This window comes from Poecilia mexicana, unplaced genomic scaffold (genome assembly GCF_051168715.1).
Source record: "Poecilia mexicana isolate PSO_F unplaced genomic scaffold, ASM5116871v1 scaffold_8, whole genome shotgun sequence".
NCBI classification, from domain to species: domain Eukaryota; kingdom Metazoa; phylum Chordata; class Actinopteri; order Cyprinodontiformes; family Poeciliidae; genus Poecilia; species Poecilia mexicana.
In genome coordinates, this window is record NW_028263377.1 from 8,783,295 (window position 1) to 8,797,505 (window position 14,211).

At 40.0% G+C, this 14,211-nt stretch overlaps 1 protein-coding gene across 1 annotated transcript; it reads right to left on the reverse strand.

The window, feature by feature from the left end:
* Positions 1-3,980: 3,980 nt before the first annotated feature.
* On the reverse strand, positions 3,981-9,389 carry cbx7a (chromobox homolog 7a). Its single transcript, XM_015012726.2, has 6 exons — positions 9,048-9,389; positions 7,279-7,322; positions 7,093-7,158; positions 6,907-6,973; positions 5,748-6,048; positions 3,981-5,540 (listed from the first exon to the last, which is right to left on the reverse strand). Exons 1-6 carry the CDS (start codon positions 9,114-9,116, stop codon positions 4,999-5,001), a joined length of 1,089 nt encoding a protein of 362 aa, XP_014868212.2. The 5' UTR covers positions 9,117-9,389; the 3' UTR covers positions 3,981-4,998.
* Between the last annotated feature and the right edge of the window lie 4,822 nt (positions 9,390-14,211).

Genomic DNA, 14,211 nt, shown 5'->3' on the forward strand with positions numbered 1-14,211 from the left:
AAATGGGCAAATATATATTTACTCACAGGACATTTAAAGAATTGCGTACAATTAAAATAAGCAAAAATATCCAGGTGGAGATTTTAAATTTAGGACATAAAGGGTTAATGGTATATTTAATTTTATTGAGCACCATGACTAATTTTTATGGCCTGCCACTAGTTTAAATGTGACAGTTTTGTCCACCAGGGCAAAAAGCTTTGACACCCCTGTCTTTAATTTTAAATCCTGCAAGCTTCAGAGTGCATTTTTGAGGTCAAACACTGATGATGGCAAGAAAGTCTGGATGCTCCAATTCATCCAAAAGGTCTTCTGTTGGGTTGAAGTCAGGACTTCAGTTATCCATGTCTGTTTGGTTCTTACTTTCTGCCGTCATGTTGGAAAAGGGAACTTCCCTAAAAATGTTCCCACAAAGTTGGGAGCTTGAAATCACCTAAAACATCTTGATATCCTGTTGCATTCAAAGATCTCATTTCACTCGAGCCAAGGAACTGAACCCAAAATCCTGAAAAACAGCCATGTAATGTAATTTCCTGAGCACCAAACGCTCCACTTGTCAGGCAAGTGCCAATTCCCTGGGAACTGCCAAACCCCAACTTGTTTATTGGATTGCCTGATCGTCACGATTGTTTCATGACTGCAGAGAACACATTTCCACTGCTGCATCCAACAATTTGGATCACTCTTGGTTGCTCTGTTTCCATTACAAATGCTTCAGTATTTTGCTAATGTCGATTTTGGAATTCCTGTTTCCCTTAAATAAGAAATTAACAAAACTTGTTCATAATAAGTCATAAAAAAAAAATCTTGGATCTTAAACGTAAACTCTTGCATGAAATATATTCATAATTCAGCCATCAGAAGAGAGGTCAGCGTCTTATTCGGGCGTTGGAGCAACAAGCCCCTTATACTTAGGAACGGCATTATGGGGAAATTTTAGTTATTGATTTTATAGAAGAGTAATCAGTTCAACATGTTCGAATGACACAAGCACATTGTCCGAAAAAACAAAACAAAACAACAACAACAACAACAACAACAAAAAACATCCTCCTCCTACTACTTCCTGTCGTCTTCTTGGATGTCTTGACCAGTAGAAACATTGGGTTGTTGATCACGTGATTTCTGTGACGCAAAAAAAGTGTTTCCGTTGACGTTTTCCGAAATAAATCTATTTCAATACGGCCGAAAAACCACCTTATTGTTGCGGAAAGTGTCTCCAATATATGTGATAAGGAGCTCAATAAGTACTGTGTATGTTGTGTGTGGGTGAGGACGATGCGAGGCTAGCGGTCCTCCGGTCAGAAGGGGTCGCTGTGTGCTGTAACCCTGCTTTGGAGCGACTGAGAGACGGTAGTTAGGGAAAGTCTGTTCGGCCTGTAGTTGATAAGCCGAAGCTGTTAAATTTGTCTCTTCACCACCTTAGTGCCACTGCGTTTTATGTTATTCGCCCCTCTTACGGGCAAGTGAGGGAGTTAACCCCGAAGACGAATCCTACTTCGGCCCTGGAGAAAATATCTCCCCTGTGTTTTCGGACTACGGTCTGAAGACTGAAGCAAGAAGAGTTAGCATTATCCTGGCGCTAAAAACGTTTTGCTATTTTTCGAAAAACGTAAGCTGTCTTTTTTCTTTTTAATGGCGTGTTTCTGTTGAGCTGATTTATTTTCGTAATTTTAATTTGCGCAATTTCAGGGTTAATGGAAACGCAGCTGGTCGCCATAGAGACCACGAAGCTCTCTAATTACTGTTGAGTAGAGGTTCTTCTGCACCATGTGAGTTTTAGGGCCAATATGCCCTTTTTTCACCCCTGTTACTGTCATTCTCAATGGCCTCCATTTTGTTATGCCATTTTGAAATATTTAGTCTTAAAATAAATAGCATTCTGCTGTCATTGTGTCATCAACAGTCTAAAAGGGATACACCCTTTCACAAGTATTTGGAGAAGCAGTCTGAATTCAATTATTTGGAGAGGTGAACTCAACTTCAACAATGCAGAGTGTATACAGTCCTGTAAGTTTTTAAATAAATGTTCTTTTGTACGTTGCAGATGAAACCACATGCCTTCCATTCAGGGCAGGAAGAGCTAAGGTCAGCTTTTTCCATTCCAACATCAGTTTTGATGTGTTTGCATCCAAGTTTTAGCTAACTTCCCCCCTCAGGGGAGAGAAAATTACAATTAACGATCCAGAAAATCAGGCAATTTAACAATGACAAAAACTATGCTTGAAGAAAGCTCAGTTTTACCCCAGAGTGGGCAACACTAAAGCTTGGAGTGACCACAGAGCCATAAACTCTGTGAAAGGCCAACAGTCACTGCTGCCTCTGGTTTCTGTTTTGCATTGGCTGAACACAAAGTTCTCAGCTAACAAGTGAGTTAGCTTCAGATGTGAGATATATAAAGTTATAGCAAATATGACTTAAAATAAATTTGACTTAGTAATTTAAAGCCTTACAATTGGGCCTTTGTCTCTAAAAACTTTTGCTCTTTCTGAAATTCCGCCTTCAGGAAGCCATCACAACCCGATTCCTCTGTTAACCTTTTAGCAACGTTTTTAGCAGCGTTGCACTGAGAAGTAGCTTGTATAATGAGCTCAGCTGGTGTGCTCATTATAGCTGTGCTAATTGCTGCTGGCTAGGCTGAAGGAGCTCAGTGGGGGGGAGAGCTGCTCTGTGAGGCAGAAGCTCAGAAACTGGAGCTGTTTGAAGGTAGTGCTCGGTTTCAGCCAGGCGTTTCCCAGCTGAATGGTTGCCAGGGGAGATTAAATGATTTCTCAAACATACATGAAAGAATCACGACAACACACCAAGTATGTTTTTGATGAGGGAATGACGTTATAACATGTTTTAGCGCTAAACAAAAGTCACTTTTACATATTACTGCATTACATTTTTAGTGAAACAATGCAAACATGAGGGCAGTTTCTATTAAAAAAATATAGCGTGATTGTTTTATGGTTGAAGTCAGCTTTGTTCTTAGCCCAACTATGATTAGCTTTAGCCTCCAGGTTAAGCTAATCCTTCATACAACACAGAAATATATATGCTGTTTGGAAATGTTTTGGGTCACAAGAAATGACCTTAACTCAATATTATGTTGTACAGATCGTTGCGGATAGCCTGACTAATTAACAAGCTAATATCAGTTTGTTAGAGAGAATGGCAAAAAGGTATAATGTTCTGCTCAATAAGGAACTGAAAACTACTCCTACTAACAAGCAAATCAACTAGAAGGATCTAATAAGGATATAAAGAGGAAGAAGGAATGGACAGGCAGAACATAATGACACAAGGAAAGAGACCACAGAAGGAATAAAGGATAAAAGAACAAAACAAAAAAAGAGGGAATGGACAAAGGAAACAAGGAAAAGAATAATCAAGGGGGGAAAACAAGGAATCAAAGAAGAAACAACACAACTTTTAGCCAGTGGAAGAAAGAGTAAAGGCTGGGGAAACAGTTTATTAATCTCTTAGTTTATTTTTCTCATCCACTTCCGAATTGCAACCAGATTCTTCGCACTTCTGTTGATATTTTTACGTCTCCGATCCGTTCGCATTGTGGATCCTCTGCTCCTGCAGCAGCAGCAGCAGACTCCCCCGCCATGCCGAGTTATGAATCACATCTGGGCAAGCAGCCTCTCTGCATGAGAGCACTCTGCCCTCTAGTGGCGACTCTTAGCAATAGCAATTCCTAAAACATTCTGTCGACAACAAACTCTTCTCTTTTGCTGACTGGTCATTGGGATTTTTAGAGCTGCTGTTTGAACAGAACTTGACAAACCCACTGGGTTTCCACCGGAAGAACAAAATACAGAGCTTCTTAGTTTAGAGAAAACGGGCTTTTCATTCTAAGTTTAGCTTTCCACTAATCACTGTTCTAGTGGTTTCAAGCCTCTATTCTGTCAAAGTGAGAGCTTTGAAGTTGTACTCTGATTTTTTTTTATTTCCCAAACCCATCCGTGATAAACATCCACCAAGACGCATTATTTTCATACACATTTATTGAAAATGCAGTCAAATAGAAACTTTTTTGTGATATAGAGAAGACATGTTTGATAATCCATCTTTGTTAGAGAGAGACAGATTCAGACACATCAAGAGACATAAATTAGTGCAGTTTATACAAGTGACATGCAATAAATAATAGCTCACTACAATTTGACCCAGAAGTACATTTGCTTCCATTTGTACATTACCTACGGAGTTCAGAAGCAACGTCTTGAATTGACACCTCCTCTTTTGATGAGCACAAAAGCCGGTGAAAGGAGTGGACTATCAATTGGTAATACAAAAATAGACCCAGGCAGCATTTCATACTTGGAAAGTTAAAGGACGAAGAGACAGCAAACACGACCGCGCGTTTCCTTTTTGTCTGTCCACCCCTCCTTTAGATGCACGGCTCCATCTGAGGCGTTAATCCGCCGTCTTTGTTTGGATCTCTCCTTTGTTACAGAAATAAACCCCTCCGACAAAAGCGTGGCAGACAGCCGCGTGCGTGTGTGTGGCACAGACTGATGGGGGCATGCGCGTAGCTCTGTGCGAGAGATAGTGAGCGACATTTACAAAAAACATTGTTTTACTTTTTTCTTTTTTAAAAAAAGTCGACTGGAAGCAGGTTCTGGTGAAAACCTGCATCCTGCTGGAAAGCACTGAGGACAACTGGAACGGTAGCTGCATCAGTTGTTCTGTAAACTGTTGTTTTCGGCCGCCCTTCCCAGCAGTAGGGTGAACCAAGCTGCTGTAAGAATGAACTCTGCCACCGAGATCGGCTTAATCTGCTGGCCTGCAGTGCATTGTTTCCTGTCACACCTAATAAATGAGCCACTATAATAATAAAATCACCACTCACTTTTATTCCAAGGCAATGATGTCTTACTGAACTCATAAAATCATGTGGAATGACCTTACAGACACTATTTGCTTGCTGTATTTACTTCACCATGAGCGGCAGGTCTAACTATGGTTATGCTGATCCCTGTCTCCGTGTTCCCCTCTCTTGGTTCAGCAGCCGTTGAAGAAGCCCTCGCTGCAGCTCGCCTCTTTGAAAATCACCGTCAGGCAGTTTACAGTCACGTTCGTCACGATCACTCTCCCGGGACGTGGTGCTTCGTAGGGAACTTTTGGGCGGTCCGGCGCCGTCACAATCACGCTCTGATTGTCGGTTCTCGCTTCATCTTTCTTCGGCTCAGAGTCAGAGCAGACAGAGACAGCGTCGCCCATCGTCTTGCCACATCCCTGGACCCTCACTATCACTGAGGTTGCGTTCTTTTTCTCCATGGTTGGACTCTCTGAGAAGGCTTCCACGCCTTCCTCTTCCACCCAGTCTGACTTGCCACTTGGGGAAACCATGACTTCTGGTTTGGCCTCAGACACCAAGGTGTTGTCCTCTGATTCATCATGTGAATTTGTGTCTCCCTGACTGGTTTCAAAGATCCCTCCGTCCGCTTCGTCTGTCCACATGTCCGGGCTGGCAGCCTTTTCCTCCACCTCCATGTCCATGTCCTGTTCCTCTAAGAACGCAGGAGAGCTGCACTCTGACTGACCTGTGGGAAAAAGCAGGAAAAACATCGGTTACACATAAAGACTCACTTCAGATAAATGTTAGATCAAATTAGATAAACTTCATTGTCCCCAAGGGGCAATTCGCTTTGCAGCCAGCAAAGAACAATTACAGATTAAAGAATTACAACAGTAACAAACCACAACATCCATATTGCCACATCAATCAATCAACTCATTGGACAACTGACCATACAAGCTGTCTTCACATCTCTCCTCAGTGGTGCTCTCACATCCAGGCTTGTCCTCCTCACTGGTGCCGCCCCAGTCCTTCTCCACCGGCTCAATTTTCATCTTCTGCTCATGGATCGGCTTGTTGGAAGAGTGTTTTGGGAAGGCTTTGGTCACTCTCTGTCTGTTCCTCCTCCTGGCCCGGCGTCGGCACGCCTGCTCCACGTCCGTGCTCATGGATCTGGTGAGGGACAGGCGCAGACGAGGCGGGGGCTTCTCGTCATCCTTGTGAGCGCTCCGCAGGTCCATGCCAAAAATGTTCTGAGGAAGACGGCGAACGATCAGCAGGGGGAACAATAATCGCTGGAGGTCAAATCTTTCATCAAAATATTTTGACTGATTTGTCATAATTTTATTCTAGCACACATTTGTTTTCTGTGGTTGTAACAGGAATGTAGTTTAGAGCTTTGAGAGGCGATGAAGGAACTCTAGACTAGATCAGTAAGTTGAGGGAGTTAATCAGTTTTTCCTTTTCCGTATCCCTGCTCAGTTTACATAAAATGCTGCATGAGCCTACATTTCAGAAAGCCTTCCTGGAACCTCCTCCATTAATTTGTAACATAGCAGCGAAAGTGATAGTGTGGGAACAGTGTTGCCTTATCTGTTCCAATAAATTGACTCTAACGTTATGAGGAACCAGCATCAATGTTTGAAGCTGCTGAAGAACTTAAAACTAAGGATGCAGACAGTTAATCCGACAATTACGATTAATTGTCAGTGATTTCTTTATTAGACTTCAGCTGTTCTTTTATTTTTATTATTGTATTATAAATATTTAAGCAAATACTGAAATAATAAAGTATACTTCCATATAAAACCTGTTTGGAAAAATCTGATTATACTTGAATGCGAATAAATAAATAAAAAAAATATATTTGGCTCAGCAGCCTTTTTAAAATTTAAGAAATCGTTTTCTCAACTTCCTGAAAAAGTTGTTTTATCTGTGAAGGATAAAACACCCTCATAGATCAGCATGTTGCGCAGATGACTAAAAAACAGATTCCACTATTAAAACGCTTGTTTAAAGTTTGAACTTGCGTTAAATACCTAGCTGCAGCTTGTGTTAATGAAAGAAGACACAACAAATGTTTGAGATTCAAGAAAGATGAGTGTCGTTACCCGCAGCACCAGCTTCCTGGGTCTGAGGCCTTTCTTTCGAAAGCTCAGAGATCTGAGCTTCTCCTGACTGCAAGAAGAGAAGATGCAGACAGGAGGGGGAGGTCAGAGGAAAGGAGGCGAGAAAGAAAACTAAAACTGAGAGAGAACAAAAAAAGAGAAACCTAAAATGCTTCCAGTATTACTCACTTCTCTTCGTAAGCCAGGACCAAGAGCGGGTCCAGAATGTTGTCCTCCGGCTCCCAAGTGCTGTACCTGCAAATAGGGAGATAGTTAATGACCGTCTGTTTTATCAATGATCTGAGCATATTCTGAAAAAGCTCTTAAGCATATCTGGAAGTGGTGAGGTCTGTGGATGACTCAAGGCTTACTCACTCTGGGGGCCATCCCTGCCATTTCAGTAGATACTCCACATTACCCTGAAGAGAGACACAAAGTGGGGGGAGGGACAGCAGTCAGTGAACCTGCCATTTAAAAGCGTCCCTGTGTTAAACGGACACCAGAGCACAAGAGATTAGGCAGCTGTCCCTTTAAACTGTGGACAGAGGGAAGGAGGAGCCAACAGATTTTCATATTTTAAAATGAAAACTATGAAAATATGTTCATGATAATTAGAATCCATAAACAATTTAATGTGCAATTACATATTAATATGTGAAATTCTTGTGAAAAAATGTGGATTAAATGTTGAAGCTATATCATGGTTTTCCTTATAACTTATTGTGTGCTGAAGTTGGCTACACAATAATAACACAATCAGTGAGTGCAGCTCATCAAATACACCCTGAAACCTGATTGGTTAAGAAGCACCCAAGTCAACTTGATACCTTTATGCAGAATGAAGCACTACCACAACAAAAACAACCATGAAGACATGTGAAACAATTACATTTGCTTTTTGTAAAATTAATATTTCTATTTATTTCCTAAATTAAATTAGCATCTAATCATGTAAAACCAGACAGATTTAAATTATCATAAGCATGTTTATTTCTGATTTAGTAAAAGCATTTGTTTTCAATTATGACAAATAAATGTGACTACTTTTTGCATTGGATAGCGACCATTGAAAAAAATACTAAAATAACTGGAGCAACACTTTTTTTTAAACTACACCTGTTATTTTAATTAATTACTTTCATGAGTTCTATATTTGAATTATCTAATGGTCTCTAATTTTTAATTGAACTGTGGAGCTACACAAGAGGGAGGGAAGGTTCGTGAAGTTTCTCTCGTTCTCCACGTTTTCTGCAGGCTGACGTCATCGACAGCGGAGCTGCGTGGCCTCCAAACAGCAGCCCTGCGCTCGCATTGCGATGACGTGCTCGCTCCACGAGCGCCCGTGTTCACAGCGCTGGGGCACTTTCTAGAACATTACACCGGTGGCTTGGATAGGTGGGGCCACGCGGGAACATGTAAACAAGCAATGTTGCGCAACGCTCACGTCCGAAACTGTTATCGGAGGCGACCCTTGTTTGAAATGAATAAAACAGGCAAAAATAAATAAGCTGAAATAAGACGTAAACAAATCCAGCGCGTGTGAGGGAAAGCAATGAATGCACAGTATCTTATTACACTGTCGTAAACTTTAAAAAGGCTCGCTTTATGTTACTTTTTTTTTTTTTTTTTTTTTGCGCGTTTTTTACGTCATGAGCGTTAAGACGAGCAGAGAGCACCTGTAGCGTCGTGGGGTTAATATAAGTCAGTTTGAATTCACAACAGCTTCTCCGTCGTAACTAAATACGACCAGCATCACGCGGCACTCTGTGATGTTACACAGCATTTTCAGTCCGCGCGCTGGCGTAAATAATATAAACTGCGCAGCAGCCTGCTGGCTGTCCGCTTTTTAAAAGATACACACACCCCCTCTTTCTCCCCCGGTTTACTACAACTGCGTAGGCTCCAAAACATGGTCATGCCGCAGCAGCTCAGCCGCTGCACAGGACGCCACTCGAGAAACTTCGGCGCAGTTGCATTAAAATAACGACTTAGTTTTAGTGTTTCCTTTACGTAAACCTTGTGTTATTATTGTTGACGGCGCGAGGACATCGGTTAGTACATTGAGATGCATTTGCATAAAACAGCAGGATTATTATTAGTATTATTTCAGGGAGGATTTGTTTATAAGCAGGAATCTTTCTTACCTTTCTGATTCTCTTCTTTGTAATTGACTCAACAGCGAACACTTGCTCTCCAATAGATGACAGCTCCATCGCGACGGTCCAAACAGGACGCAACTGGATCCCTGCTTGTTTACTTCCCGACGTGCGGAAATAAAGTAGTTACGGGGGGAGAAGGAGGACGGACGAATAATAATAAGAATAAGAATAAACAAACAGAGCGCTAAGTGTTTTTCCACAGCTCCCTCCGAGAGTCCTAGTTTTTTTCCGCTAAGCTTGTGCGCCTCCCCTCGCTCAGAAACTCCAGCCGCTCTCCTGCCTCACTTTTTAAAATCTGCGACACATCAACGCTGGACAGCGCGCTGCTTTAACGCGGGCGCGCCCCCTTTCTGTTGCGTAGAGGGCCAAGCCCCCAATGAGCGTGCCCGCGGAGGAGGCGGGAGCGCGCGGAAAATTAGAGCAGAGTGCAGAGGAGGGACAGAGGAAGATGAGCGAGGAGGAGGGTCATATAGACAAGGTTACCGAGGGATTTTTTAAAAATATATATGGATATTCTAAAAACAGAACGTTATCATTTTACTTTCAAGGCTTAATTGTAAATGTAGTTTCACTCAAACGTAATAAAAACCCCAACAAAAACGTTTATGCATTCCTTTCCTCCCAGATATGTGAGTGATTCTATAATTGCAGATACATTTGATGTCCAGAGTCATTATTTTTGGTCTGGTATATTAAAATATTTCAATTTTGAAATGTTTTAGTAATTTATTACTCATTTTAATGGATCATAATATTTAACAAGTAAATACATTTAAAATTGTTTTATATAGCTGAAAAACCAAGACTTCTTGTTGTCCGAGTTGGGTACTGTCTTTTTTATTAACCTGAAAAATGATGCACAAACCTATGTTTTATTATTTTTATTTGGTGAATTTTTTTTCTATCTTTTTTTAAACTGCCTAAATGGTCAATTTAATAACAACATCACATTAAATTAACTCAAAATACCCTTATTTTCAAAAAAATATGTGTCCGAGAATTTTTTGTCAACTCTGTTACCATATGGTTTTGTCCCTGTAAATCTGTGAAATTGCCTTCTACGGCTATATAAACTGCATAAAATTAAATCTTTTACTTTTACTGATAAGACCTCAAACACACAGAGGTTTTTGTGCCATTCTCTGGGAAATATTTTAGTCTGAAAAATCACAATCACCAGGTGTTATTGTTTTCAACGTCAATCTTGTTACCAAAGTATCATGAGAAAAATACCACAGATTTTTGATCAGAGACAAGTTTATTTAATGGTTTTTAAACCATTATCTCAGTGGTGTCATGTTTTTTCAGAATTTCTACTCACAAGTGGAGTTTTTAATAAAAATGTTTTAAATTGTAAATTCTGTTACCATCAACTCTGTTACCAAATATAGTAACATAGTTTTCAGTTCTAAATTATTATGGTCCTGTCAATTCTGTTACTAACACCAGCTCTGTTAGGTAACAGAGTTGACATATTTATGACATACTTTCACACAAAAAAAAAGGAAAACTGTTGTCCAGAGCACCACATACATTGTTGGTTAACTTCTGCTGTGATTTAGTATTACTGACCAATTTTATTTCTAAAAGAATGATGGTTTTCAATGAGTTTTAATGAAAAACGTTTGACCCTATGTGAATAACTGTGAAAAGTTGAGTATCTTTTGATTTTTTAAAAATGTATTTTTAAGTAAAACATCTCAATTTAAAGTATTTGGGTAGTAGGACACTTGGTGTAATGGAATAAAAGTATTTTAGTCTGCTAGAATTTATTGTTTTTTTTCACTCACTGTCTATATTGTCCGTAACAGAGTTGACATAACATACCGCAAAACATACGTTTATTCTGAGAAAAAATTATAAAATATGTAGCTAATGTTTGGCAATTACATATTTTTTTTAAAGTTTAATGCTTTTTAATAGACTACCTAAGAAACTTTTTAAGAAATGAAAAGTTTTTTTTTTTTTGTCATTTCTTGAAGTGCCAAATGTATCTCCAATTATAGAATCACTCATGTACACCCCGATCAAAATCAAAATAATTTATTTTCACTGTAAGAACGTCTGAAATACCTCCAAATAATTTAATATTTTGGTGAGGCAATTTAACCAGACACCTAAAAGTTATAATTAAGTTATTCATTCATAAAAAATAAAAAAATTATTCATGCTAAATTATTATTACCCCAAACAAAAACTTTGAAATAAAACTCAAGCATTTCTTAATTTATTCTTTACTTTTTGTTTTTAGATTAAGCTATGTTTTATGACCATCTAATTAGAAATCAGTGACTTTGCCAAGTATAAATATGATGATGACAACAAAGAGGGGTCACAGTTCATCCCTATAAATATGCTGACCTGTTTTGGAAAAGATACCAGGAAAAAAAAAAATCTGTCCTACCATCAGGGATTTGGAGTTTGCCTAAAACTACTGGGATTATAAACCCATCTAATAAATAAAAGAATATGTGAAAAAGCACCTGACATCCAGTGATAAGTACAGAGGAGGATGTGTAATGCTGTGGGCCTGTTTCTCTTCTAGCAGCTCTGGGAATCTTGAAAATAGAAAATGGGATATTGCTGGGTATTTAAACAAGATAACCAATATTTGCTTTACACAGTTTTACCAGAGGTGCAAATAAATCTGTCCAACACTTTATATCCACATGCTAACCTGTCATATGGCAAACGTGAAGGTAAAGAGAAATAATGTCTTTATACGCTGTATAGCATCCATACTAAGGCTTATTTTAGGCTTCGCATTTAGAAGAATCAATTTCACTTTGAGCTCTGCATCAGAAATCCAACAGGATTATTTATGCGTACTAATCCTTCAAAAATACAGAAGAAGCAGATCGTATCCGTCCCGCCGCGGCTTCAAAGGCCGATCAGTGAGCGACGTGAGGCGGCGGCGCAGTGAAAGCGGCGTACTCGCTGAACTCGTCAGCCAAACAGTGAGAGCTCATGTATTTTTATGTAACACAAGTGAAGCCGGCAAAGATCAGAATCTGCAATGGAAATGACAGCACTGCCTCACTTCTTCTTCTTCAGTGGAAATGCCCGGCTCATGCAAGCGTGTTTGATCCAAATATGGAACAAAAACGGGTAAAGAAACAAAACAAAAAAACTGACCAAAAGTCTCAAATATATCCCACCCAGAGATACGAAAGCTGGAATTCAGGGTGGCTCCAACAAGGACTGCTTTTCACAAACACTTTTTCAACTTAATGCCTGATTTGTAACTCATCCGTTTTCCTCGGTAGGATCGTGTAATGAGGTTGTAAGATAAGAGCCGGAGTGAGGCTCCCTGTTATCTTCCCTTTGGGGGTTTTTGTGGCTGGCTTCACGTAAACGTCCCTGTGACTCGGCACATGTACGCGGTTCGCACTCGCTGCCGATGGTTCACGGTCTCCTCTGCACCTGGAAAACTTGCATCACTTACGGGCACCGGATGTCATGGTAACTGTTGTTATGGAGACTGCAGAAAGACGAGGGTGACGCAGCAGGAAGAGCCGTCGAACAGCTGAGGGATGAAAACGGATTTATTGACCTCTGACCCCCTCCCCCTAAATTTGAGCCTAGAGCCGGATCTGCAGTGGCTCAGTCAAGACGTTTCCGTCTGAACAGCTGATGCCTTCAGGGAAACCAAAAAAAAAATAAAAAAATGTGTTTTTGTGCTTCTGGTTGCCTTCATCATGAAAAAAAAAAAAGCTCTTGCACCACAGTTTGCAATCTAAAGACAAGAGGCATAAACAAAGCGAAGCCTGGTGACCTCACCATGACATCATCAGTCATTCTGGAAACAAACCACAGGGATTAAGAGGAACTTTACTCATGTCTTTGCAGGCAGAGTTGGCAATTAGAAACTTAGAGTCTAAATATATACATGCGCCTTGAGGCAACTGTATTCATTTCCTTTATAAAACTGTTATTTTTTGAACATCTCCTGGTCAGCAGTGCGGCATGATTTCATATATACGAGACATTGCTAGACGTTGCTTTGGGTTTATTTCAAATGTAATTGAGAAAAGAAAGGGAGAAACGGTGCTTTTCCTGAGTAGAGAAAAAAAGCACAGAGATAACAGAAGTCTGGCTCTAGACCTGCAGAAAGAGAGAAAACAAAACCAAGAAACCGCAGTAACAAACAACCTATGCATATATGATGACAAAGTAACATCATTGGGCAGTACACTGCTGTATGTGGTAGCACAAGATGTACTTAGTGGCAACCGCGGCCCAACTGAGAGCGTGTCTGACAAACACCTGAATCTGTGTGTGTTTTAATTTCCTTTAGCAAGTTTCAGACGATCTAACAATCTACGCTTTTTTTTTTAATCCCAGGAAAAACTAGTGGCATAATTTTGGCTGGTCATTTGACCTCCCTGCTTGTCAGAAAGGTAGAACTCATGAAAACTGGTTGCTAAATAGATATACTTCATGTTGTGGCCATTCCAGATGCTTAATATTAGCTTACTTTATTAATTTCAAAACCAATTTCGATTTGGGATGGCAGTCCCATTTGAACGCCAAACTGGCAATTTTCAATAATCTTACCCGAATTACCTCTTTCAGATAAAATAATATCAGGTAGGACGATCAGGAAGAGCCCAGGAACCACCAGATGCAATGACGCCTGCTTTATATTAGCACACAATAACTAACCCTGTTTTAAAACTGATAGCCATAAAAAAGATTTTAGCGTTTGGAAGAACCAGGTGAGGCTTTAAAACCACACCAAGCCTTCAAGCATGGAGGTGACAGCATCATGCTGAGGGTCTTTGAAGCTGCCAGTTTTACACAAGTTCGTTTGAATGAGAAAGGCAAAGGACAACCAGCAAGTTCACATAAACATGAACAGGACAACGTTCCCAAACATTCATCAATGCTGGTTTAGGATTCAATACAGCATCTGGAAAGCTCTGGGCCCAAGATTTATTAAAATATGGAAATTCAAATAGTCCAGAAATCCAGTTAAGATATGAAGAGTGCTCAGATTTCCACCAGAAAAAAAAACAACAAAAAAACGCAATTTGCAGGAACATTTATCCGAATGAGTACATTAGAGGTTGCATGAGTAGTTTTGATTCTAAGTTGATAAAAAAAAAAAAAAAGCTCACATTGCTTTTAAAAAAAATCTAATAAATGT